At 37.0% G+C, this 23971-nt stretch overlaps 1 protein-coding gene across 1 annotated transcript; it reads right to left on the reverse strand.

Annotated features, from left to right (window-relative positions):
- Positions 1-1613: 1613 nt before the first annotated feature.
- On the reverse strand, positions 1614-9185 carry LOC110658815 (two-component response regulator ORR21). The gene is made up of 6 exons (XM_021816573.2): positions 8605-9185; positions 7411-7563; positions 6927-7325; positions 6732-6808; positions 4947-6131; positions 1614-2013 (listed from the first exon to the last, which is right to left on the reverse strand). Exons 1-5 carry the CDS (start codon positions 8792-8794, stop codon positions 4947-4949), a joined length of 2004 nt encoding a protein of 667 aa, XP_021672265.2. The 5' UTR covers positions 8795-9185; the 3' UTR covers positions 1614-2013.
- Positions 9186-23971: the final 14786 nt, after the last annotated feature.

A 23971-nucleotide genomic window follows, 5' to 3' on the forward strand; every position in this document is an offset into this window, starting at 1 on the left:
GGTGGCGATAATAATAACAGGTTAAAAGTGATAATGGTGATTGCAGATGAGAGTAGTGACAGCGATAATGATTAAGTGGTTGTGATAACGGTAATGACTAAGTGATAATGACGATTATCAAGCAATAATGATAACAAGAATGTTGATCAAGTAATGATAATGGTGATAGATAGTAATAGATAATGATAGTAATAATAGTGATAGTATAAAAAAATAAATTAAAAAAATAAAAATAAATATTTATAATTATATCTATTTTTATGTATTATAATCATTATATTACTTTTAAGTACAATCGAATATATTATGTAATGATTATTTTAAAATAATAATTTTTATTATTAAATAATATAATTAAATATATAATTTAATTATAATTATATTATAATTATTATAATACATTACATCGTATAAAATGTCAACTAAGGACAAGTTAGTGACAAGGAGTTCATAAACAATCTACGAAATCAAAATAATACAATACGCTGGTCAAAAAAAAGAGGCCAGATGAAGCTATTAATCTAAATGGAGTTATTCGAACCTTCCAGAAGATAATAATAATAATAATAATAATAATAATAATAATAATAATAAGTATTAGTTGGATAATAAATAAATAAAGTATTGAAAAGACTACTTGAAGAATTGCCAACTAATTGGAAACGGCTTAAAGCTAAATTTCACTTATACTTGTTAGGAAGTAGGGTGTGCCTAGGATAGAGCCTGTGAGCTCTCATATCAATTATGAATGTGTGTATATAAATTTATAGGTATGTATTAAAAATTTTTTTAATCAGTAATTATTTGAGTATGAATATTTATTTAATTTATTTTTAATTTTTTATCTAAATTTTTTTAAAACAATTTAATTTAATTTAAAAATTAAAATTCTTAATTTTTAAATTTAAATTAAGAAAATCAACTCAAAAATTAAAATTATTAATTTTTTATTTAAATTAAAAATAAAAAATTTACTTAAAAATTAAAAAATTGAATTTTTTATATTTTTATTTAAATAAAAATAAAAAGTTTTACTCATAAATTTTAATTTTTAAATTAAATTTAATTTAAATTTAAATTTTAACAAAAGTTTAAAACGACCTACATTAAATTTCCTCCCGAAATCGAACATTTTGAGAAAGGCAAACAACAGGACCTCACCTTGAGTGGGCCTTCAACCCTTGGTGACAATTTCGAATCCCAATAAAGGCAGACAACAGAACCTCATCTTCAGTGGGTCTTCAACTCTTGATTACAATTTCGAATCCTCGGCCAAGATCCACCCAACAAATTCTCATTTGCAGCCCAATAGGGCAAACCTCTATCTTGGGCATTCATACATCTCAGCCTCACGTCGGCAAGTTACATGAATTATTTGATACAATCATTATAATGAATATAGCTTGATTATTAATAAAGATAAAACTCATCATAACAACGATTAAAATACAATTCTTGTACATATAATAATTACACAATAATTTTCCATTTATGATTCTCTCAATAGTTTGGCATAGAACTGATAGCTTGCGACATGAGCAGTAAAAGAAGTTTCAAAATCCTAAAGATGCGAGGTGAAATTATTATAATCTAACGAGTAAAAAGAACCGCACTTCCTGAACGAATTGCATAATATAAACGAATTAGCATTTCCATCATCGTACCCAAATAACTACACAACTAAGATAGCAAGATGCCATCACGTGGGACTTCATTTCAAGCTGTTGGAATCTAACACAACTTATTTTTCCTACGGACTTAACGAAAAGGAAATACTACTTGATGCATGTAGAGCTTCGCCCCAGCACTTTCAATGGAAATTACACAAAAGGCACAATTTTTCTTTTCAATGCTGTAAATACTGAGGAGGCTCCATAGTTCGCCTGAGAACAGTGCAGGCACCGTAAATAAAGCCGATAATAAATGATGGACTTCGACATGAATCCCTTCTGATACCAAATAATCTGTGCTTCCATGAAAATTAACAAATTGCCCCAACCACACAAATAAGGCCTGTTGTCAAACCAAAAAAAAAAAACTAGATTAGACAATCAACCTATGATCAGACCACCCAGGAAAAAAAAAAGTGTGGATAGCAAAGTGTACAAAACAACACCCAAAGAAAAGTCCAAGAACAATGCCATTTCAAACAATGCAGATAAAAATAATCTTGTGTCTAGAAACAACATTAAATAACATGGTTGCATTCCAATGCATCAAGTGGTTCTTTTGGTTCTTACTTTTCACTACATGAATTTAGTAGCAGAAACAAAAGTTCTAAAACAGCAAGGAAAAACCATCAGGTTTGGCTCATAATGGCTGTGGAAGAAAATGCAGGTCACATAAATAGGAAAGCCATAAAGGAAAGGATGCAAATCCGTCATCCCCACATACATGCAGGCAACTGGCTGCCAGTGCCTTCCAAGGGTGGGCACACCATCTAGGCTTTTCTCCATTTAGGTAGTTACTGCCGTATCACATCAAATTATGGCCAAGCAGCAGTCATGGAATTGCAAACTTTTCCAGAAAACAACTAGTTTTATTAATAATTTTTTAAGTCACAGAAGATAGCACAAAATTTCCTTCCAACAAAACCCCTATTTCTAGTATTGCATGCATTGCATATGTAACAAAATGATGGGTATTCCAGTTGTTGTAATAGAAACATGAGTGCGCGTGTGTGTGAACTTTCACTGTTTTCAGGTCACAGTAACATAAAAGTTTGACAGTTGGCTGTTACCATTCCTTAAAAATATGAACCACCACCAAGATATTGTTAACCATTAAAATCACCATCATCTTAAAAGCAAACTGATAGGCAGCAATTGGAGGGCGGTCAAAATAAGCTCAAAATGAGGCCCAAGCCCAGAGACCCTTCGAGGTTTATTGTAGAAGATTTAAGGAAAAAAAATAACAGGAGAGAGGAGGGAACACGTGAGGTGTGAGCTAGAGTTTGTTATACTAGAGAACAATATATGTATGGAGGGAGTTATGGAAATAAGGGACATGCTTTTTGAGTCCATTTTTCTGGTTAAAGGCAAAGTGTTCTGCTTGGGGATATTTCCTGGGGCCATTGTTGGTCATTTTGTTATCTTTTTCTTTCTTTTTATGATTAGCCAAGTAAGAACGATATACCAGATATTAGTTGTAATTTCAGAAGTTGTCAATATACAATTCAGTGTTTTTTCTCTCATTTCTACCCTGCAATTCTAAACTCTTATCATAATTGTTCTTTTCTCTACCACAAACTAACCACCCCTACGATTCCTAACACCCTGTTTGCATTGAGTACAACGTAGTTTATTAATATATCGTATCGTATTGTATGGTACAGTTTTTATTATTAACACATTTGGAAAAATTGTATGGTATAAGATGGTTTAATAACTTTTTTTTGTTTGGTTAGGTAGTACGGTATGATAAAATAAATATGAAAATTACTAAAACACCTTATTATTGTTTTAAATATATAAATGGCTATTGTATAAAATAGGAATATAAAAATTCAAAACCATCTCAAACCACCGTTTTTGTCGTTTGAAAACCTGTGGCAAAATGATGGTTATGAAACCATCATTTTATAATCTAGGACCACCATTTTTCAAGAACAATCTAAACAAATAAGGAGTATAACCATACCATACAATATTACATCATGATAAACCATCATCCAGACAAGGAGTAACTAGTATTGCACTTGCATATGAATACAGAGTAATAAAAATGCCAATGGATAACAATATTTGCACCATATGTTAAAAAATTAGTACCTAGCATGGCCAATCCTACATAGGGCTGTGTAGTTTTCGGTGTGAACTGAAAAACCGAACCAAACCGAGCCATTTCGGTTCAATCGATTCGGTTTTTTAGTTTTATCGGTTCAGTTCGGTTTGAAAATTTGAACATATTCAGTTTTAGGTTCGGTTCGATTTTTTATCAGTTAAAACCAATAAAACCGAATAGTAAAATGACCCAAATAATTTTTCAGCCCAAGATGCATAAGCCTCAAGGCCCAAGATGCATAACCCTACCCAAGATGCATAACCCTACCCAAGATGCATAACACAGCCCAAAAAAATAAAAATTCTTATATTTTCGTTTTAATGCAACGGAACCGAACCGAACCGATATTTTTCGGTTTGGTTCTGTTCGGTTCTCCTTAGGTGATTGGTTCGGTTCTCCTTAGGTGATCGGTTCGGTTAAAAATTCTAATATTTTCGGTTTAATGCAACGGAATCGAACCGAACCGATATTTTTCTATTTGATTCGGTTCGGTTCTCCTTATGTGATCGGTTCGGTTCGGTTTATATTTTTAAGCGATTCAATTTTTTGATTTTTGGTATTCGGTTCGGTTCGAAACCGAACCGACCGAATGCTCTCCCCTAATCCTACATGTTCTTTTTCAGGTACAAATCAGGTCTAACAACAATTCATGATTGACCATAAAAGTGAATGCAATAACTAAAATAAAAATTAAATTCAAACTCGTACATTTTCAAAATGTCAATTTCCCACAAATCAAAGCGACTTTTTTAAAGCTCATGTCATATGTAACCTGAAGTCGATGCTCTTGAAGATCAAGAGAAGCTTCTTTTCATTCAGTATTTCGAGTTGACACACACACACACACACATTGTGGCAACTTAACTAGTAGTTATCAACAGAAAGGGCAAGAAAAATACTATCCAACTATTGCAACATACCAAATTAAGAATTCAACCTATTTTCAAGTGCTATCCCAACTCTTAATCAAAAAGAAAAAGACCATTTGTTTCCTAATTACAAGTGGAAAAACTGATAAAGAAAAACCAACCAAATTTTAGAAGCAAATTAAACAAAAGTTCATGAGGAAAAAGATTATTTTTCTTGCAATCAACAAAACTTTAGAACTCCTTACACATACATGCAAGGCAAGGACAAATTTTAGCCAGACCCAAGTGACTTACCTATTCTGTGAAAACACTCATGAGATCATTTGGAGGAAATTGCCGCAATACTGAGACCCCCACTCTTGCATCATCTGTGAATTCCATATTTGGCTCCTGCTTCACTTTACTGCCATTGTTCTCTACATAAGTTTTTCCTTGGCTCAAGTTGCTAATTGGTGCTGTAAATTCATCCACTGAAAACTGGCTAGGAAGGAAAGTCCCTTTACCAACAAATCCAAGGTACCTAAGTGGTCCTTGATCAAGAACTTCACCTGACTTAGCACCATAAGAACCCTGGACGTCACAAATATTAGAAGCAAGCCCTGGTAAATGTCTAGCAGCTCCAAAGGTAATAGTCGAATTTTGAAATTGACGATTGATGCCACTGTCAGCATTGACAGAAGATGATGATGCAGAAGGAGATATGGTACCAGGGACTGAGTACCCACTAACAACAACTGTAGTTTTTAAATTCCCATCTGGAACGTGCCCAATATTCAATGATGAATTATTTGACTGGGATGATAGAAGGCTGTAATCAATGACAGCATTCCTGTTAAAGTTGCAACTCTGATTGACTGAAGCAGGACTATTTCCTGCCTGAAAACTGGCTGATGACTGAGAAGGGACCACAAGGCAAGATGGCTGCACATTAATTGAAAGGCCGGGCTCTGATAGAGAAGACTGCTGTGGTTGTTGATGATGTTGCTGCTGCTGCTGCTGCTGATGTAATATATCCATCAACATGTTACCATTTTGAGAACCCATACCTCCAAGATTGGTATTAGGCCCCACAATGCCAAGGCTATTAGAAGGCCAGGCTCCAAACTTTGAAGCAACTTCTTCAACAGATACCATATTTTGTGGGAAAGGTTTCGAAATATTGGATTGGCATTTTACCAATGGCTGACCAAATGCCACACCATGTTCAACAGGAATACACTTGGGACCCTGTATGGATGCTTGTAAAAGAGCTGGTTGGTCCACTGTTGTAACTAGGCTACCTGCTGGTCGACCAAGAAGCTCTGCATGCAGTGCTGCCAATGTTTGTGGAGGAATCTGACCTGAGGCAGCCAAAGCCTGAATGTCAAATCTTCCAAGTGCATTAAGTTTTACATTTGAGTCCAAGGGGCCACAGAATGCATTAGAAATCCCGCCTTGTTGAGAGACCCCACTTAATCTCTTCAGATATAGCCTAAACTTCTGCACATTGACATCACAATAATTCTAATTAAAGAATGTAAATGCAATAAATAACAATGTTCACAATGTCATCCCCCATCCACAAAACAACAATTCAACATAGCTGTTCCTATGATTAACTACTAATTAAAAAAGAATTCAATGGTTATTTAAGCATCTTAGGGAAAAATGAAAGAAATTCACAAGCATCATTGATACAATTTCAGTCACACTCCTACTGAATTTCCAATTAAAACTAGTTGCAATTTTAAAATGTCACACAGATACTTTCCCTAGACATTATATTAGCATAACACTACTGGATGGAACTTAAGGCAGGGATCATGGTAGGAGTGTAGGACAAGGTTTTTGATTTTTTTCTTTTCTTTTAAGCATATCTATCCCTTATTTTTTGCTGCAAGGCATACACCCATACAATAAAATTTTATCAAACAGCTTTGTTAAAGAATTATTTTGTTTTCCTTTTAGCTTTTTTTTTTTTTAATTTTTGTTAGTTGTTATTGATAAGTAAGGTCATTTATCACCCAGTGCTCATCCATGCAGCAGCCAATAGCTAATATCAAATAATGGAAAAACTGTTGACGTGGGTTAGAGCCAAACCTGCAAATGACTTGCAACATTTTCCCTGGTTAAACCAGGTACATTCATCAATTCTAGAATTCTCTTAGGTACAGCCTCTGAAATGAAAATCAAATATTTACAATCAGCAAAAAGATACAATAGCCATTCACAACTTTGCTTCTCAAACAACTTAAAAAAGAGAAAAAAAAAATGGCAAAGCATCGAAGATCATACTGTCAATTCCAAGCTGGTTTACAGCACTGACAAATTGTTGATGAAGCTCCACAGACCATACAACACGTGGTTTCTTTGATGTAGAGGGATCGTCATTTTCTGGTTCACCATCATCTTCATCTTTGGAATTGCTCCTCTTTTTGTGACCTTTCAGAACTCCTTCTGTTCCCTCATTGACAGAAGAAGTATATTCAGCATCATCATTTCCCCGTTTATTCCGATCACTATCTTCCAAGCTTCCAGAATGTTCAAGTTCTTTATTTTCATTCCACTTTTTCCTAACAACATGCTGCCATATATTCTTAAGCTCTTCTTCACGTATCGGTTTAATCAAATAATCACAAGCTCCATGTCTAATCCCCCTCATTACAGCACTTGTTCTTCCGTCAGCAGACATCACTGCAATATACAAATCATCATATTAAACTATTAACGGATAGGTATAAATATGAAAATCCTTATAGAGAAAGAATAAAACACTCACTAATAACAGGAAGGTCCATTTCTAAGCCAACATGCTCAAGAAGTTTAAATCCATCCATATCAGGCATATGAACGTCACTTAGTACCACATCAAAACAGCCTTTCCTTTCCCTAAGAAGATTCAAAGCTACTTTGGCCTGGGAACAAGTCGTAACTGCAACCATTAAAAGAAGATGGTAAATCTTTCATGTCATACAGCAGATATAAAACCAAGCTATTGTCTTTTGCAGAAAAATTTGAATCAGACTTGAAGGCAAGCAATTCAGGAAGTCAACTCAACTAAAATTAAGTGCCATGAGAATAAGAAAAGAAACATGATAGTCTCAAACAGGATATACAGTCGTGTCACTCATGTTTTATGGAGGAAATATTGCAAGGAGACTATTAATGAGGACAAAATGCTATCAAACTCAAATAATGAACTAAATGATGCTCAAATTTAGCATACTTAATACTTTAAACCAAGCTTTAGAAAAGGGAACATCGTGTTTCAACAAAAGAGCATCAAAATATGGCCTGCGTTAGCAATGCCACCATATTGGTTCTGGACACATCACTTTGTGCCATTATGGAATCTTAGAAAGTAAACTCCATCAAATAAACTGATTTTCATGTGTAATTGCTGGTGAACCAACGTTTCACCCTACACACCATTAATTTTCATTCTTGCTCAAATTGACCCCCAACCAAGAAGGCAATGCAGCACTCAATTAAAATAGACTTAAAAGAAGGTCCTTTAGAGCTAACACTCAATTTACGTGCATATCACTTGTGTCTGTTAAGTTGGAAGGGACTTAACAATGAGATACCCAAAGAGCAAAATGATAACGCAAGACTTAGAGGAGAGAATGAGGGATAATCATAATAGTTCATACACTAGCCAACAGCTGTGATCAAATTCACACCATTCAATTATCAACTTCTGCTATTAACCTTATGCCTATTTCATTCTTAAGTAGTACTTCCGTATATAAAATTTTTCTTAAAAGAATGACCAATTTTCAGAAACAGTATAAAATTGAAATATACACATTCTCACATTACGCTCCAATTTTCTTCAAACAGTATAAAATTGAAATATAGACATTCATACATGTAAAAACACATTCAGAAAAAACCCAACAGGACATAATAAGACGACAAATTACCAAAACAGAAAACCAACTATTAAGTCAGAGTTGGAGACTAAACTAACCAAGATAAAGGCAACGGCGAAGCATCTGCTCAAGAATCCTCAAGCAAGTAATGTCATCATCCACTACCAAAACACGCAAGCCTGCCGGAAACTGATCAGACACCACCGCATCGGCAGCAGCACCTTTACAAGAACCATAATTACTGGCAGTCGCGCTCACGCTAGACGCCACTCGCTGCAAAGCAGCCATTACCAGTCAAAAACACAAACAGAGAAGTTACAGTGTAGTCTCTGACACTCCCTGCCAACGTGAGCAAACCCTAAACAAACTCTCTAACAGTAAATTGCACACATAGAGAGCTAAAAATGAGCATAGTAGGCAGTGGAGGAGTGGAATTGGAGTAAAATAGAGCTAGATCTATGGGGATAAACCCTAGAAAAGGACCAAAATGGGAGAAAACAAGCGACGAAGGATGGATTTAAGGGAGATAGTTGTAAAGAGATCCGTTAGAAAGTGGGAGAAAAATGGAAAAATTGCGGGATTCTGTTGACGGAGAAGTGTTGAATTTGGGAGGGAGGAGAGAAAGAACTGAAGAAAAAGGGAAGGAAGAGAGAGAGAGAGCGAGAATGATAATGAAGAATAATAAAGAAATTAATAAAAGGATAATTTGGAAAGGAATTTTAAGGAAAAGATAAAATAATTGAAGGAGAAGAGAGGGAATGAGAAGAGTGTGGTCCCCACCAGGTGCCGAGAGCAAAGGCAGTGGTTGGTTGGTTCGCGTGCGTTTTTCTGGTTCCGTACACCAGTTCTTGCTTTTGCCTTATCGGTCATAATCTCCTGCCACTGTCTCTCCATCATCTCCTTCTTCTTTCCTTCATTTTCCAATAATTCAATAACAATCTTATTTTCGCTCATCTTGTTTACTCTTCAATATATGACTTTGCAATTTAACTTTTTTATTAAATATTTTTTTATCAAATCATTTTGATGTAATATATATTTTATAATTACGTTTATTGTTTAGTTTAGATGATGTAATATATTGGTATTAGTTTTTCAATACTAAACAAACTGATTACAAAACTTGGGATAATTCATAATTTAATCTTTTATGTTTCTATTAATAAAATAATTTTTCTATTAAAATTTATCATTAGTAAATTAAAAATTTCAATAATTTAATATATTATATCTCACTTGTTATAATAATTTAATTCTTATAGTTTTATTATTTATAATAATTTAATTTCTTATATTTAGATTGATTACTTTAATTATAATTAACTAACAGTAAATTTTAACAGAATAAAAAATTATTTTATTAAAAAAAACTTAGAGATTAAAAATAAATTAATTAAATTATAATTTTATTATATATCAAAAATTAAATTATAAAATATCCTTAAAATTATGATAATTTCATCAGATGTTAAAAGAGTTGTTTTGGTATTTTTATAATTAATATTTATTAAATTTAATTTTAAATTAATTTTTAATATTTTAGCATTAATATATTTAGAAAAATACCTTTTTATCCCTTTCAGTTACCCTCTTTTTACTTTGAAAGATTAGATATAAAGTTTTAATATTTTTTAAATGTATTTGAATTATTAAAAATTTTCATTTTAGTAGTTATTTTTATTAAATTATCTCTAAAAATTTTCTTTGAAATAAATTAATTTCACTACCTCCTACACCAATTTTTTTTCCAATTAACCTTTTTAAAATTAGATATAAAACTTTAATATTTTTAAATACATTTAAATAATTGAAATTTTTTATTCTAGTGGCCAATTTTATTAATTTGCCTTTAAAAATTTTCCTTTAATTCTAGGAATGATTGTCTTATCAAATTTAAAATGTATAGTTAATTTCACTCTACCCCCCACCCCAACTTTTTTCTTCAATTACCATCTTTTTATTTTAAAAGATTATATAAGTCACGACCCAACCTATGGGCCGGACCGGCACTAGGACCTGGGCCAGCCTAAAGCCCCCGAGGCCCGTAGTAAGTTTAACTATTCCTTAACCCAACTCTAAGGCCCATTTGGGCCCAAATTCAAGAAACCAACTGGACAGAGTCCGGCCGTAAAGTGGACCTTTCAACGGGGAGTTTTTGACTCACCCGACCTGTAAACAATATATATCATCAATTGGGGAGCTCAGCTCACCCTCCACATACTCATATCAGCATCAAAAATACATGGGAGCTCAGCTCCCTCATCCAGTCCATCAAACATGTATATAATAATTTTTACAGGTCCACATGATAATTTATATTACAGACCTGAATCATTTAAATATTTCTAACACATGCGGAAATTCTAGGAGTAAATAAAATTACACAATATTGATAAAACAACCTGCGAAGGAGAAAAACAGGTTAACCACAATAAAATCATCCTGTAGCTTGAAAAAATATTGAACAGGAGTGAGCGTTCGACTCAGAGAGTAAAATATCAATTTTAACCATAATCTCTATAACTATCTAAAACTAATGCACCCTGTAGAGTGAAATGCAACATCAATAACATTTTCACATCATAACATCAAAAAGGTAATTTGGAGCACTCACTCACCCTGTAACATCAATCATAATATATGGGAGCTGATCCCCTATACAGCCCTCTTAAATCCAACCTGGTGCCAGCGAATAACTCAAGCCGGACTTTCGCTTAATAAACCAAATCGGGATCCCAGCGAAGAACTCAAGCCGTGACTACCCCCGAAGGATCGGGTCCCAGCGAAGAACTCAAGCCATAACTACCCGTCCTGTCCATAGTCCACACCACATCACACGTACGCCAACGCACGCACACTACTCCAAATTACCACAACAACATCCATGGCACTTTAACAGTTATGAATGCAACATAAATCGTGCCTAGAGTTTAACTACATAAATATATGCATATAAGTGATGCATGGGCATGCTTGAACATATAATAATATCGAAATTACAATTAAAATTAATATTTTACTCACAGACTTGACGGTGGTCACTGAGGCGGCTGGGTGGAGGAAGAATGCTGTCCCGACTCACCTGGAAATTTTATTACAATCATTTAATAAATTTGACTCAATACAAACAAAGAAAAAGACCAAATACGTCATAAGTCGTGTCGAAAATCCGGCAGAGTCTCCCCTATACCTAGGACCTACCCAACCTGCAAAAGGGCTCAAAACACACTTCTATATCCATAATCCATATATCCACAACTCAATCACATCACACAGCCCCTCCTGGGCCCATCAAATCAGTCATCCATCACAATATGTAAAATTTTAATTTAGTCCTTATAATTGATCATTTTTGCAAAAACTGCCCAAATAAGCTCTAAAAATTCTAAAACCTTGCCCCGCGGTCCTTAGCAATATTACTAGGCTATTGCAAAAAGAATCATAATTTTCTAAGCTACCACAAATATTTTATGGATTTTTAATCCTATTTAAGCACTAGAAAATTACGAAAAAGTAAGGTTCGGGTTTACCTTTGCAGATTCCGACTTCGGGAATGCACTCGATCCAATTGGAGGGATAGCCAAAACCTCGATCCAATTCGGAGACTTTTCCGGTAATGGGTCTGTCTGGCCGGAAATTCACAGACCCGGACAACTGTCTAATTTCCGAGAATTGAGGATACCTACACGAAGCCCATAACACGGGGGTTAGCACATAAATTTTTCAGAATTTTCTAAGCTCATTTAATGCTCGGGAAAATACTGCGAAGTTCCGTGGGACCCACCGAAAAACGGTGTCGGAAAAATTTGAAATTTATGTCGCCGCGAAGCTCTCGACGAGTGAAGCGCTCAGGTACTCTCGGTTTTCTCGTGGGGTTTACGGTTTGTGAGAAATCTAGCCCAAAAGTCAAAATAGGCTAAAACTTCCCGGGCAAAAATTGGACAAATCGCTCGATGGATTTCGGTGTTCTTGGTGTCAATGGAAAGCTCTCGACGAGTAGATGAGTTTAGACACAAGACCCGGTCCGATTGGTGGCCGGATCGGCCGGATTTTGGCCGGGAAGGTGAACGGTCACAGCGCTTGCTGCAGGCCGTTTCCGCGTTCAGCGGCCGGCCGTGGGGGAGGGCTGAGGTGGGGCGCCGGCGAGGTGGGGATGCAGGGGAGGTGGCAGCGCGGCAAGGGGAGGAGGGAGGAGAGAGAAAAAGAGAGAGAAAGGGAAGAGGAGAAACGCACGCGGGAGAGGAAGAAAAAGGAAGAAAAAGGCCGGTCCGATTCGACCGGTCCGATCCGGTCCGGTTCGATTCAGTCGGTTCGATTCAGAATACAAAATTTTGAATTTTTACTCTGCCTCGGGACCGAAAACGAGGTCCAAAAATTCTGAAAAAATTTCAGAAAACTCAGAAAAATTCGTAGACTCCAAATATATTTTTAGTTTTGCCACGTGGTCTTTAAATTAATTTTTAAAAATCATCAAAGTTTATGTTTTCCGAAAATCGAACCCGATTTCTAAAATCCGAAAAATTTCAAATAATTTTCTTAAAATTTAAATAAAACTAAAATATCAATAATACTCATCAAATAATAAAATTTAAAATTTTTGGGGTGTTACATTCTTCCCCCCTTACAGAAAATTCGTCCTCGAATTTTACACAAGGCAGAATAAAACACATGATTATACATTGAACAGATAAGGGTACTTGCTACGCATGTCCCGTTCTGACTCCCAGGTGCACTCTTCCACTGACTGGCTCCTCCACAAAACCTTAACCATAGGGATCTGTTTTGATCTCAGCTGTCTCACTTGGTAGTCCACTATGGCTACAAGTTGCTCCTCAAACGTCAAGTTCTCTTTTAGCTCTATTACATCCAGCTGTAGTACATGAGAAGGATCTGGAATGTATTTCCTGAGCATGGAGATGTGAAACACAGGATGAATGTGAGAAAAGTTGGGTGGTAGTTCCAACCGGTAGGCAACTGCTCCAACTCTATCAGTAACCTCAAAAGGTCCAATATACCGAGGTGCCAACTTGCCCTTCTTTCCAAATCTCATGACTCCCTTCATTGGAGAAACCTTCAGGAATACATAGTCGCCTACTGCAAACTCCACATCCCTCCGTCTAAGGTCTGCATAACTCTTCTGTCTACTAAAAGCTGTTTTCAATCGTTCCCTGATTAAAGGAACTATCTCTGAAGTGTACTGCACTAAGTCTACGTCATGCACCTTCGCTTCTCCCATTTCTGTCCAACACAGAGTAGACCTACACTTTCTTCCATATAGTGCCTCATAGGGTGCCATCCCTATGCTGGAATGGTAACTGTTGTTGTAAGCAAACTCCACCAAAGCTAGCTGCTCATCCCATTGACCTCCAAAATCCAAAACACTCATGCGAAGCATGTCTTCCAGTGTTTGGATTGTCCTTTCGGATTGTCCGTCTGTCTGAGGGTGGAAAGCCGTACTGAAGTTCAACTGTGTACCAAGTGCTTCCTGCAACTTCCTCCAAAATCGAGAAGTGAACTGGGGCCCTCTATCAGATATTATGGAAGCAGGAATTCCATGCAATCTGACTATTTCTCAAATGTAGAGTCGAGCGTACTGTGCAACAGAGTATGTAGTCTTCACAGGCAAGAAGTGAGCTGATTTAGTCAGGCGATCTACAATTACCCATATCGAATCATATCCTCGCGTGGTACGAGGCAACCCAGTCACAAAATTCATAGTGATCATTTCCCACTTCCATTCTGGGATAGGGAGCTCTTGCAGCTTCCCTGACGGTCTCTGGTGTTCAAACTTCACCTTCTGACAAGTCAAGCACTTGGACACAAAGTCTGCTATGTCTCTCTTCATGCCATTCCACCAATAGTTATCTTTCACATCATGGTACATCTTGGTGGAACCTGGGTGGACATTGTATAGTGTATAGTGTGCCTCTCACATGATTTCATCTCTGAGATTGTCCACATCGGGCACACATATCCTAGAACCTTGCACTAGGGCGCCATCATTGGCAAATCCAAACTCACCACCTTTACCTTGCTGTACTCTTTCTATGATCTTCATCAATTGTTGGTCCCTGTGCTGGGAAACTCTAACTCTGTCCCTCAAGTCTGGCCTCACTGAAAAATGAGCCAACAATACCCCTTCATCTGAAAGATCTAGAATTAAATCTTGATCCATCAATTCATGTACTTCTTGAATTAACGGTCTCTTCTCTACTGAAATGTGCGCCAAACTGCCAGAAGATTTTCTGCTCAAAGCATCTGCTACAACATTGGCCTTCCCAGGGTGGTACTGGATGGTGCAATCATAGTCTTTCAGAAGCTCCATCCATCTCCTCTGTCTCAAGTTTAAATCCCTCTGTTGGAAGATGTACTTCAAACTCTTGTGGTCGGTGTATATCTCGCACACTTCACCATACAGGTAATGTCTCAAGATTTTTAGTGCAAAGATTACAGCCGTCATTTCCAAGTCATGGGTGGGGTAGTTCTGCTCATGCCTTTTCAGCTGCCTTGAAGCATAAGCCACTGCTTTTCCATTCTGCATCAAAACACACCCTAGGCCAACTCTGGAAGGGTCACAATACACGGTGTATCCTTCACCACTCATAGGTAGTGTCAACACAGGGGCAGTGGTTAGACACTCCTTAAGCTTCTGGAAACTCTCCTCACAGTCATCTGTCCAAATGAATGAAACATTCTTCCTGGTCAACTTAGTTAGGGGAGCCGTTATCCTGGAGAAATCTTGCACAAAACGCCTATAGTAGCCAGCTAGACCCAGAAAATTTCGCACTTCAATGACTGTTGTAGGCCTAAGCCAATCAGTTACAGCTTCAATTTTCTTGGGATCCACTTGAATGCCGTCACTAGAAACCACGTGTCCCAAGAATAAGATGCTTTCTAGCCAAAATTCACATTTCGAAAATTTGGCATATAGCTGGTGCTCCCTCAAAGTCTGCAACACCATCCTCAAGTGCCACACGTGCTCTTCCTCAGTCCGAGAGTATACCAAAATGTCATCTATGAATACGATGACAAAACGGTCTAAAAATGGCTTGAACACTCTGTTCATCAAGTCCATGAAGGCTGCTGGTGCATTAGTGAGTCCAAAAGACATCACCAATAACTCATAATGACCATATCTTGTCCTGAATGCCGTTTTGGACACGTCCTCAGTCCTGATTCTCAACTGATGGTAGCCTGATCGCAGGTCTATCTTGGAAAAGAATCTAGCCCCTTGGAGCTGATCAAACAGATCATCGATCCGAGGAAGTGGATACTTGTTCTTCACAGTCACCTTGTTCAGCTGCCTGTAGTCAATACACAACCTCAATGACCCATCCTTCTTTCTCACAAATAGAACAGGAGCACCCCAGGGTGAAGTGCTCAGACGTATGAAACCCTTGTCCAAAAGCTCCTGTAATTGCTCCTTTAACTCCTTCAATTCTGCTGGTGCCATCCTGTAAGGCGGCATTGAAATGGGGCTTGTAACCGAAACAATATCAATGCAAAACTCTATTTCCCTTTCTAGAAGCTCTTCAGGGAAGACATCCATGAATTCTCTGACAACAGGAACATTTTCCATGTTGACACCTTCTATAGAGGTATCTCTCACCAATGCCAAATACCCTTGACATCCACACCTCAACATTTTTCTAGCACTAATTGCTAACACCAAATTATATGGAGCCATGCTCCTGTCACCATCAAAGCTAAACTCTTCCACACCAGGTATGTGGAAATACACATTTTTGTTCTTGCAGTCTAAAGTGGCATAATGAGTTGCCAACCAATCCATCCCCAAGATTACATCGAAATCTATCACTGGTAAAGGAACCAAGTATGCTGGGAGGATCTTTCCATCCACTACTACTGGGCTACCCGAAAAAATCATATCTACATCTATGTTGTCACTAAGCGGGGTAGCTACCGATAAAGGACATTCTAAGGTTGTAGGGTTTCTACCCAATCTCATGGCAAACACAGGGGAGACAAATGAGTGCGTAGCACCCGGATCTATTAAAACACGAGCCTCATGGGAACAAACCAGAAGAATACCTGCCACAACTGCATTGGAAGCTTGAGCATCCTAGTGGGTCAGGGTGAAAACCCGAGCTTGACCCCTACCCTGAGTGGCAGAACCCTGATACTGACTTCTACCTCCTGATCTGCCTCCAAATCCACGTCCCCCTTGTCCTCGGCCCTGTTGGCCATCGAATCGACCGCCATCTTTGGAAGCACTAGGATACAACTGTCGAGGAACATTTGCAACAGAACCTTGTGACCCCATCTGTGGCTCGCTGAACACAGGGCATTCCCTAGCAAAGTGACCTGGTTGGCCACACCTGAAACATACTCCTGAACCCATCAAACAAGGTCCTGAATGTCCTCTTCCACACTGTGCACAAGGTGCCAAGGAGGATCCTGAACCAGACCCAGAACTGCTGTACCCCGAACTATGACCACTGCTGGATCCGTACCCTGGTCTGAACCCTCGAGGTTTGTGTCTAAAACCACTCTTCTTGTTCCTACTCTTTCCTCTGTAATTACTCTGGCCACCACTATCCGGAGTACCCATTTGGGGAACACGGGTAGAACCCTCTGCTCTGTTTTTCTTTGCTCTTCCGCTGTCATCCACAGCATAGCTGATCTCTATCTGTCTGGCTCGATCAACTACCACGTCAAAAGACTGATCAGACATTATGGCCAGGTTTGCATACCTCCTGTCAAGCCCCTTTAGGAATCTCTTCACCTTCATAGTTTCTGTAGCCACTGCTGTAGGGGCATATCTGCTCAATTCCAAAAATTCTGTAGCATATTCATCTACAGACCTGCCATTCTGTCTTAAGACCTCAAAAGCCCACTGCTTCTGATCTCTGAAGCTTTCTGGCACAAACCGATAGATGAACAGTTCCACAAACTGAGTCCACGACAAACCCTCCATCCGAGGTAACATGTAGTCATTCATCCATTGTCTAGGCATAGGCCCCATGACATGCTGTATACACTCTATTAGTCTTCTATCACCAATCGCACTGCATTCTCGCCGTCATGCGAGGAATCAAAAACCGATATGCATCGTCGACACATCATAAGTACTGTGCACCAACTTCTTGAAATTTATGATCTGCTTGTAAGGTTCTCCTCTTGGTGCGGTGGATCTGGCTCTTTGTGGAGGGTGGACCATATACTGCGCCATCATATCGATGGTCCTCTGCAACCCAGCTAGAGTAGCTGCCATGGGGTCCATGGGACCCTGTGCCATAAAAGACTGATCCTGTACTGGTGGCAGCTGCTCTTCTACTTGAGCAGCTCTAGGCTTCCTACCCCGCCTCCTCGGGGCAGGCGCCTCATCCTGTGCCGACACCTCGTCAGGCACATTTGGTTCTAGTACAGTGGCAGCTCTCCTGCTTCTACGCATTTTCCTGAAATTCAACAGCATTAGCCCACAAAATTCAAAACTGCACATTACACAGCTTTATAGACTCATTTTTATACACAATATATGGAGTAGAAACTAGAAGCAAAGATGACAATGCAAGACGAATGTGAACCCTATTTTCCGCATGTGACTCCTAGTAGACTCTTCCCAACACTTTAGATAAACATTTCCTAAGAATCTGGAGCCTAAGCTCTGATACCACATTTGTCACGACCCAACCTATGGGCCAGACCGGCACTAGGACCTGGGCCAGCCTAAAGCCCCTGAGGCCCGTAGTAAGCCTAACTATTCCTTAACCCAACTCTAAGGCCCATTTGGGCCCAAATTCAAGAAACCAACTGGACAGAGTCCGGCCGTAAAGTGGACCTTTCAACGGGGAGTTTTTGACTCACCCGACCTGTAAACAATATATATCATCAATTGGGGAGCTCAGCTCACCCTCCACATACTCATATCAGCATCAAAAATATATGGGAGCTCAGCTCCCTCATCCAGTCTATCAAACATGCATATAATAATTTTTACAGGTCCACATGACAATTTATATTACAGACCTGAATCATTTAAATATTTCTAACACATGCGGAAATTCTAGGAGTAAATAAAATTACATAATATTGATAAAACAACCTGCGAAGGAGAAAAGCAGGTTAACCACAATAAAATCCTCCTGTAGCCTGAAAAAATATTGAACAGGAGTGAGCGTTCGACTCAGAGAGTAAAATATCAATTTTAACCATAATCTCTATAACTATCTAAAACTAATACACCCTGTAGAGTGAAATGCAACATCAATAACATTTTCACATCATAACATCAAAAAGGTAATTTGGAGTACTCACGCACCCTGTAACATCAATCATAATATATGGGAGCTGATCCCCTATACAGCCCTCTTAAATCCAACCTGGTGCCAGCGAAGAACTCAAGCCGGACTTTCGCTTAATAAACCAAATCGGGGTCCCAGCGAAGAACTCAAGCCGTGACTACCCCCGAAGGATCGGGTCCCAGTGAAGAACTCAAGCCGTGACTACCCGTCCTGTCCATAGTCCACACCACATCACACGCACGCTAACGCACGCACACTGCTCCAAATTACCACAACAACATCCATGGCACTTTAACAGTTATGAATGCAACATAAATCGTGCCTAGAGTTTAACTACATAAATATATACATATAAGTGATGCATGGGCATGCTTGAACATATAATAATATCGAAATTACAATTAAAATTAATATTTTACTCACAGACTTGACGGTGGTCACTGAGGTGACTGGGTGGAGGAAGAAGGCTGTCCCGACTCACCTGACAATTTTATTACAATCATTTAATAAATTTGACTCAATACAAACAAAGAAAAAGACCAAATACGTCCTAAGTCGTGCCGAAAATCCGGCAGAGTCTCCCCTATACCTAGGACCTACCCAACCTGCAAAAGGGCTCAAAACACACTTCTATATCCACAATCCATATATCCACAACTCAATCACATCACACAGCCCCTCCTGGGCCCATCAAATCAGTCATCCATCACAATATGTAAAATTTCAATTTAGTCATTATAATTGATTATTTTTGCAAAAACTACCCAAATAAGCTCTAAAAATTCTAAAACCTTGCCCCGCGGTCCTTAGCAATATTACTAGGCTATTGCAAAAAGAATCATAATTTTCTAAGCTATCACGAATATTTTATGGATTTTTAATCCTATTTAAGCACTAGAAAATTACGAAAAAGTAAGGTTCGGGTTTACCTTTGCAGATTCCGACTTCGGGAATACGCTCGGGTTGTCTGACAATTGAGGGGATAGCCAAAACCTCGATCTAATTCGGAGACTTTTCCGGTAACGGGTCTCGCCGAAATTCACTGCATCTTATTAACCGCCGAATTTTCGCGAATTGAGGATACCTACACGAAGCCCATAACACGGGGGTTAGCACATAAATTTTTCAGAATTTTCTAAGCTCATTTAATGCTCGGAAAAACACTGCGAAGTTCCGTGGGACCCACCGAAAAACGGTGTCGAAAAAATTCGAAATTTATGTCGCCACGAAGCTCTCGACGAGTGGAGCGCTCGGGTACTCTCGGTTTTCTCGTGGGGTTTACGGTTTGTGAGAAATCTAGCCCAAAAGTCAAAATGGGCTAAAACTTCCCGGGCAAAAATTGGACAGACCACTCGATGGATTTCGGTGTTCTTAGTGTATATGGAAAGCTCTCGACGAGTAGATGAGTTTAGACACAAGACTCGATCCGATTGGTGGCCGGATCGGCCGGATTTTGGCCGGGAAGGTAAACGGTCGTGCGCGCGCTGCGCGTTGCTTCTGGAGCCGTTTTCCGGCGTTCTAGGCCGCGGCCGGCCGTGGGGGAGGGCTGAGGTGGGGCGCCGGCGAGGTGGGGAGGCAGGGGAGGTGGCAGCGCAGCAAGGGGAGGAGGGAGGAGAGAGAAAAAGAGAGAGAAAGGGAAGAGGAGAAACACGCGCGGGAGAGGAAGAAAAAGGAAGAAGAAGGCCGGTCCAATTCGACCGGTCCGATTCGGTCCGGTTCGATTCGGCCAGTTCGATTCAGAATATAAAATTTTGAATTTTTACTTTGCCTCGGGACCGAAAACGAGGTCCAAAAATTCCGAGAAAATTTCAGAAAACTCAGAAAAATTCGTAGACTCCAAATATATTTTTAGTTTTGCCACGTGGTCTTTAAATTAATTTTTAAAAATCATCAAAGTTTATGTTTTCCGAAAATCGAACCCGATTTCTAAAATCCGAAAAATTTCAAATAATTTTCTTAAAATTTAAATAAAACTAAAATATCAATAATACTCATCAAATAATAAAATTTAAAATTTTTGGGGTGTTACAATATATAAAACTTTAATATTTTTAAATGTATTTAAATTATTAACATTTTTATATTAGTGACTAATTTTATTAATTTGTCTCCAAAAATTTTCCTTTAATTCTAGGAACAATAATTTTATCAAATTTAAAATTTAGAATTAATTTCACTGCTAATTATGAATTATTGAAGCTAAATTTTTTTTTTATAAAAATTTGTCTCCACTTATCTTTTACATATAGACCTGAAATTCTTAGTTATAATTTATTATAATAATTTGAAATTATTTTAAAACATTAATTAATTTAAAAATAGCTCTACACACTTAATTAATAAAAAAAAATGAAGGATATTAACAAACTGAGTGTAGAATATAAAGGATATATACTTCTATTTTTACTACAAAATAAAAAAAAAATTTTCTCTCGATGGAATGGTTTTAAAAAAATTGTATCTTTCTTGACGTTGGACTAGAGATTGAGTACACGGAAAAGAAAGCACAATTGAAGTGCAGCCAAATTAAGCTTTACAACAATTATCCAACTCACGCTGAACCAACATCCCACAATGATTGATGTTATAAACATAATCACCATTTTGTCCAAATCATAGTTCACAAAATTTTTCTTTCTCTTTTGCTTTCTTTTTTTTTTTATTGAGAATAATAAATTAAATTGTTCACAAAATTTTAAAATTATTATTTTTGAATTTATAAGAAAGATGTATTTTTTTAATACTTTCTATAATTATTAAAATGTGGACTAAACCGGCCATATTTAATGATATATGTTATATTTATTGTTTTATATATGTTATTTTTTAAAAAATATATATTGATATTTATTTTTCCATATATTAAGGTCCAGTATTTTTAAAGATTTGGACTAATATTAACATAAGGCGCAGTGTGTATAAGCCCAATGAAGGCTCCCCGAAGCCCAGCCCAGGAATTATAAATCCCTGACCAAAAGAAAACCTTTCCCCAACCAGAACCTGGTTCTCTCCTTTTCTTCACAAACATTGTCATCGTCTTCTCCATTTTCCATTCTAAGATTGCGTTGTAGAGTTCGAGTCAGTTATCGACGATGCCGTCTCCGCCTCTTCTTCTTTCCTTGTGTTGTGCGATCTGCTTCTTCCTTCATGCCGTGCAATTTTCTTCTTCATTTCTTCTCTCGTGCGATTCTCTGCCTCAAGCCCTCAGTTTTCTTCTTCTTCTTCTTCTTCTTCTTCTTCTTCTCTAGTGCGATTCTCTGCCTCAAGCCCTCAGTTTTCTTCTTCTTCTTCTTCTTCTTCTTCTCTGGTGCGATTCTCTGCCTCAAGCCCTCAGTTTTCTTCTTCTTCTTCTTCTTCTTCTCTGGTGCGATTCTCTGCCTCAAGCCCTCAGTTTTCTTCTTCTTCTTCTTCCCTCGCACGAATTTTGGCCTAACTGCATACTTTGACTTTTCTTGAATTGAATTCAATTACAATTTTACATTTCAAATAAAGGTAAAAATGGAAGAAGATCAATTAAGTCATTCTTGTTAAATTGCTTTTAAATCGTTTTAAATATTAAAGTATAATTCAATTAAATTTTATATTTTGAGAGTTATTTTCAAACTAAAAAATTTTATCATAAATCAATTGAATCGAAATTCATTAATAAAATTAAACTTATATCATAATCCAATGCAATGTATTAATATTTCATTAAACAAATTGAAATTACGAGGCAAATACTGGATTATCATACTAAAAACTACCTGAATGTTTTGACAAGAGAACCACTTGTGAGGATAACTATTAATATATTTGCCCATTTGCCCATTATTTTCGTGGGCGCCGGTATACAGACTGCTCAATGTTGTCAACTTTGGATAGTGTACTTCTTTATTTTGGTCGGTCAATGTTTAATGGATATATATACATGTGTTTATACACCATGCCTATGAATTGATAATCTGCCGATAAAGTAAATAAGCTTTGATTAAGTGGTTGTTAATTCGTCTTTATTTATTACAAGGAGATCATTTCTAAATTTTAATTTATAATATAAAATTATTTTATATATATTAATTAATAAAAGAAAAATTAAAGTCCACCTTATTCGATACAGTTGATTTTTTTACATTAAAATAATTTTTTTTCACTTTTATAATGTTTCGCATACTTGAAAAATTAGTTAGTAAAAATTATTTTTTTTATAAAAAAGAAAATTAAGTAAGAGAAAAATTATTAAGTCATTTTTTAAATTTTAATAATTTTATTAAAATATAAAAATAATTATATATGCATAATATAAATATATATCATTAATTTAATATTTTAATAAAATAATAAAAAATATTTTATGAAAATAATTTTTATAAAAAATATTTTCTATTATGCAGCAAATACAAACAAAACCTTAAATTACATAAACCTTTCTTCATCATCCAATAAAAATTTCTGACAAATTAGTTAATCCAATAAAAAAAAATTTCGGGTTACGAAACTGCTAGGCGCATTTCGGTTAGTCGACAGCTCTAATTTGTGGAAGTTGATATGTTGAGATTTAATGTTATCCTACAATGTCAACAACAAAATCAGAGGGAAATAGAAACAATGTCTGAATTAGCCCATGGATTAGAAGCTAACAAGAGGATTTGACATTGTTAAAAAATCTAGCACTTGAGGATCTGTTGGATGCCAAAAAAGCCACATTGGAGAGAGAGAGAGAGAGAGAGAGAGAGAGAGAGAGAGAGAGAGGAGCTTTTGGACATATTCAAGAATCAAGGTCAGGGACCATGGAATTATGCGGGCGCCATTCCTAAATATCTTCTTTACAAGATCGATGACGTGGACGCATTATATTGTGGCATGTTAGGTCTAGATATTTTCCCTCTTGATATTATTTTCGACACTTGTTTGTCACTTAACCTACGTAGATGTACACTCTTTTACTTGTGCCCCCATTGTTTCTTCAAACGACCAAATTGCCATTCTTCTGTTTATGCTTCCCATTCCCTGATATTTAGCATAGGAGAATTAAACTGATTTTAGTAAAATTATTATTTAATTTTTACATTTTAATTAATTTAATTAATTTTTTGATTTTAAAAATATATATTATTTAATTTTATCGAACGACCAAATTGCCATTCCTCTGTTTATGCTTCTCATTCCTTAATATTTTAGCATAGGAGAATTAAGCTAGTTTTATTAATTTTTTACATTT

This window comes from Hevea brasiliensis, chromosome 15 (genome assembly GCF_030052815.1).
Source record: "Hevea brasiliensis isolate MT/VB/25A 57/8 chromosome 15, ASM3005281v1, whole genome shotgun sequence".
In the NCBI taxonomy this organism is placed as follows: Eukaryota; Viridiplantae; Streptophyta; class Magnoliopsida; order Malpighiales; family Euphorbiaceae; genus Hevea; species Hevea brasiliensis.

What these genes read in the sequence shown, in the direction of transcription:
- LOC110658815 (XM_021816573.2), bottom strand. Translation starts at nt 8,794, where the DNA reads ATGGCTGCTTTGCAGCGAGTGGCGTCTAGCGTGAGCGCGACTGCCAGT. An exon ending in AATGGACCTTCCTGTTATTA is followed by an intron (nt 7,326 to 7,410) that starts GTGAGTGTTTTA and finishes TGTATATTGCAG; the next exon opens with TGATGTCTGCTGACGGAAGA. An exon ending in AAACCAGCTTGGAATTGACA is followed by an intron (nt 6,809 to 6,926) that starts GTATGATCTTCG and finishes TTTTCATTTCAG; the next exon opens with AGGCTGTACCTAAGAGAATT.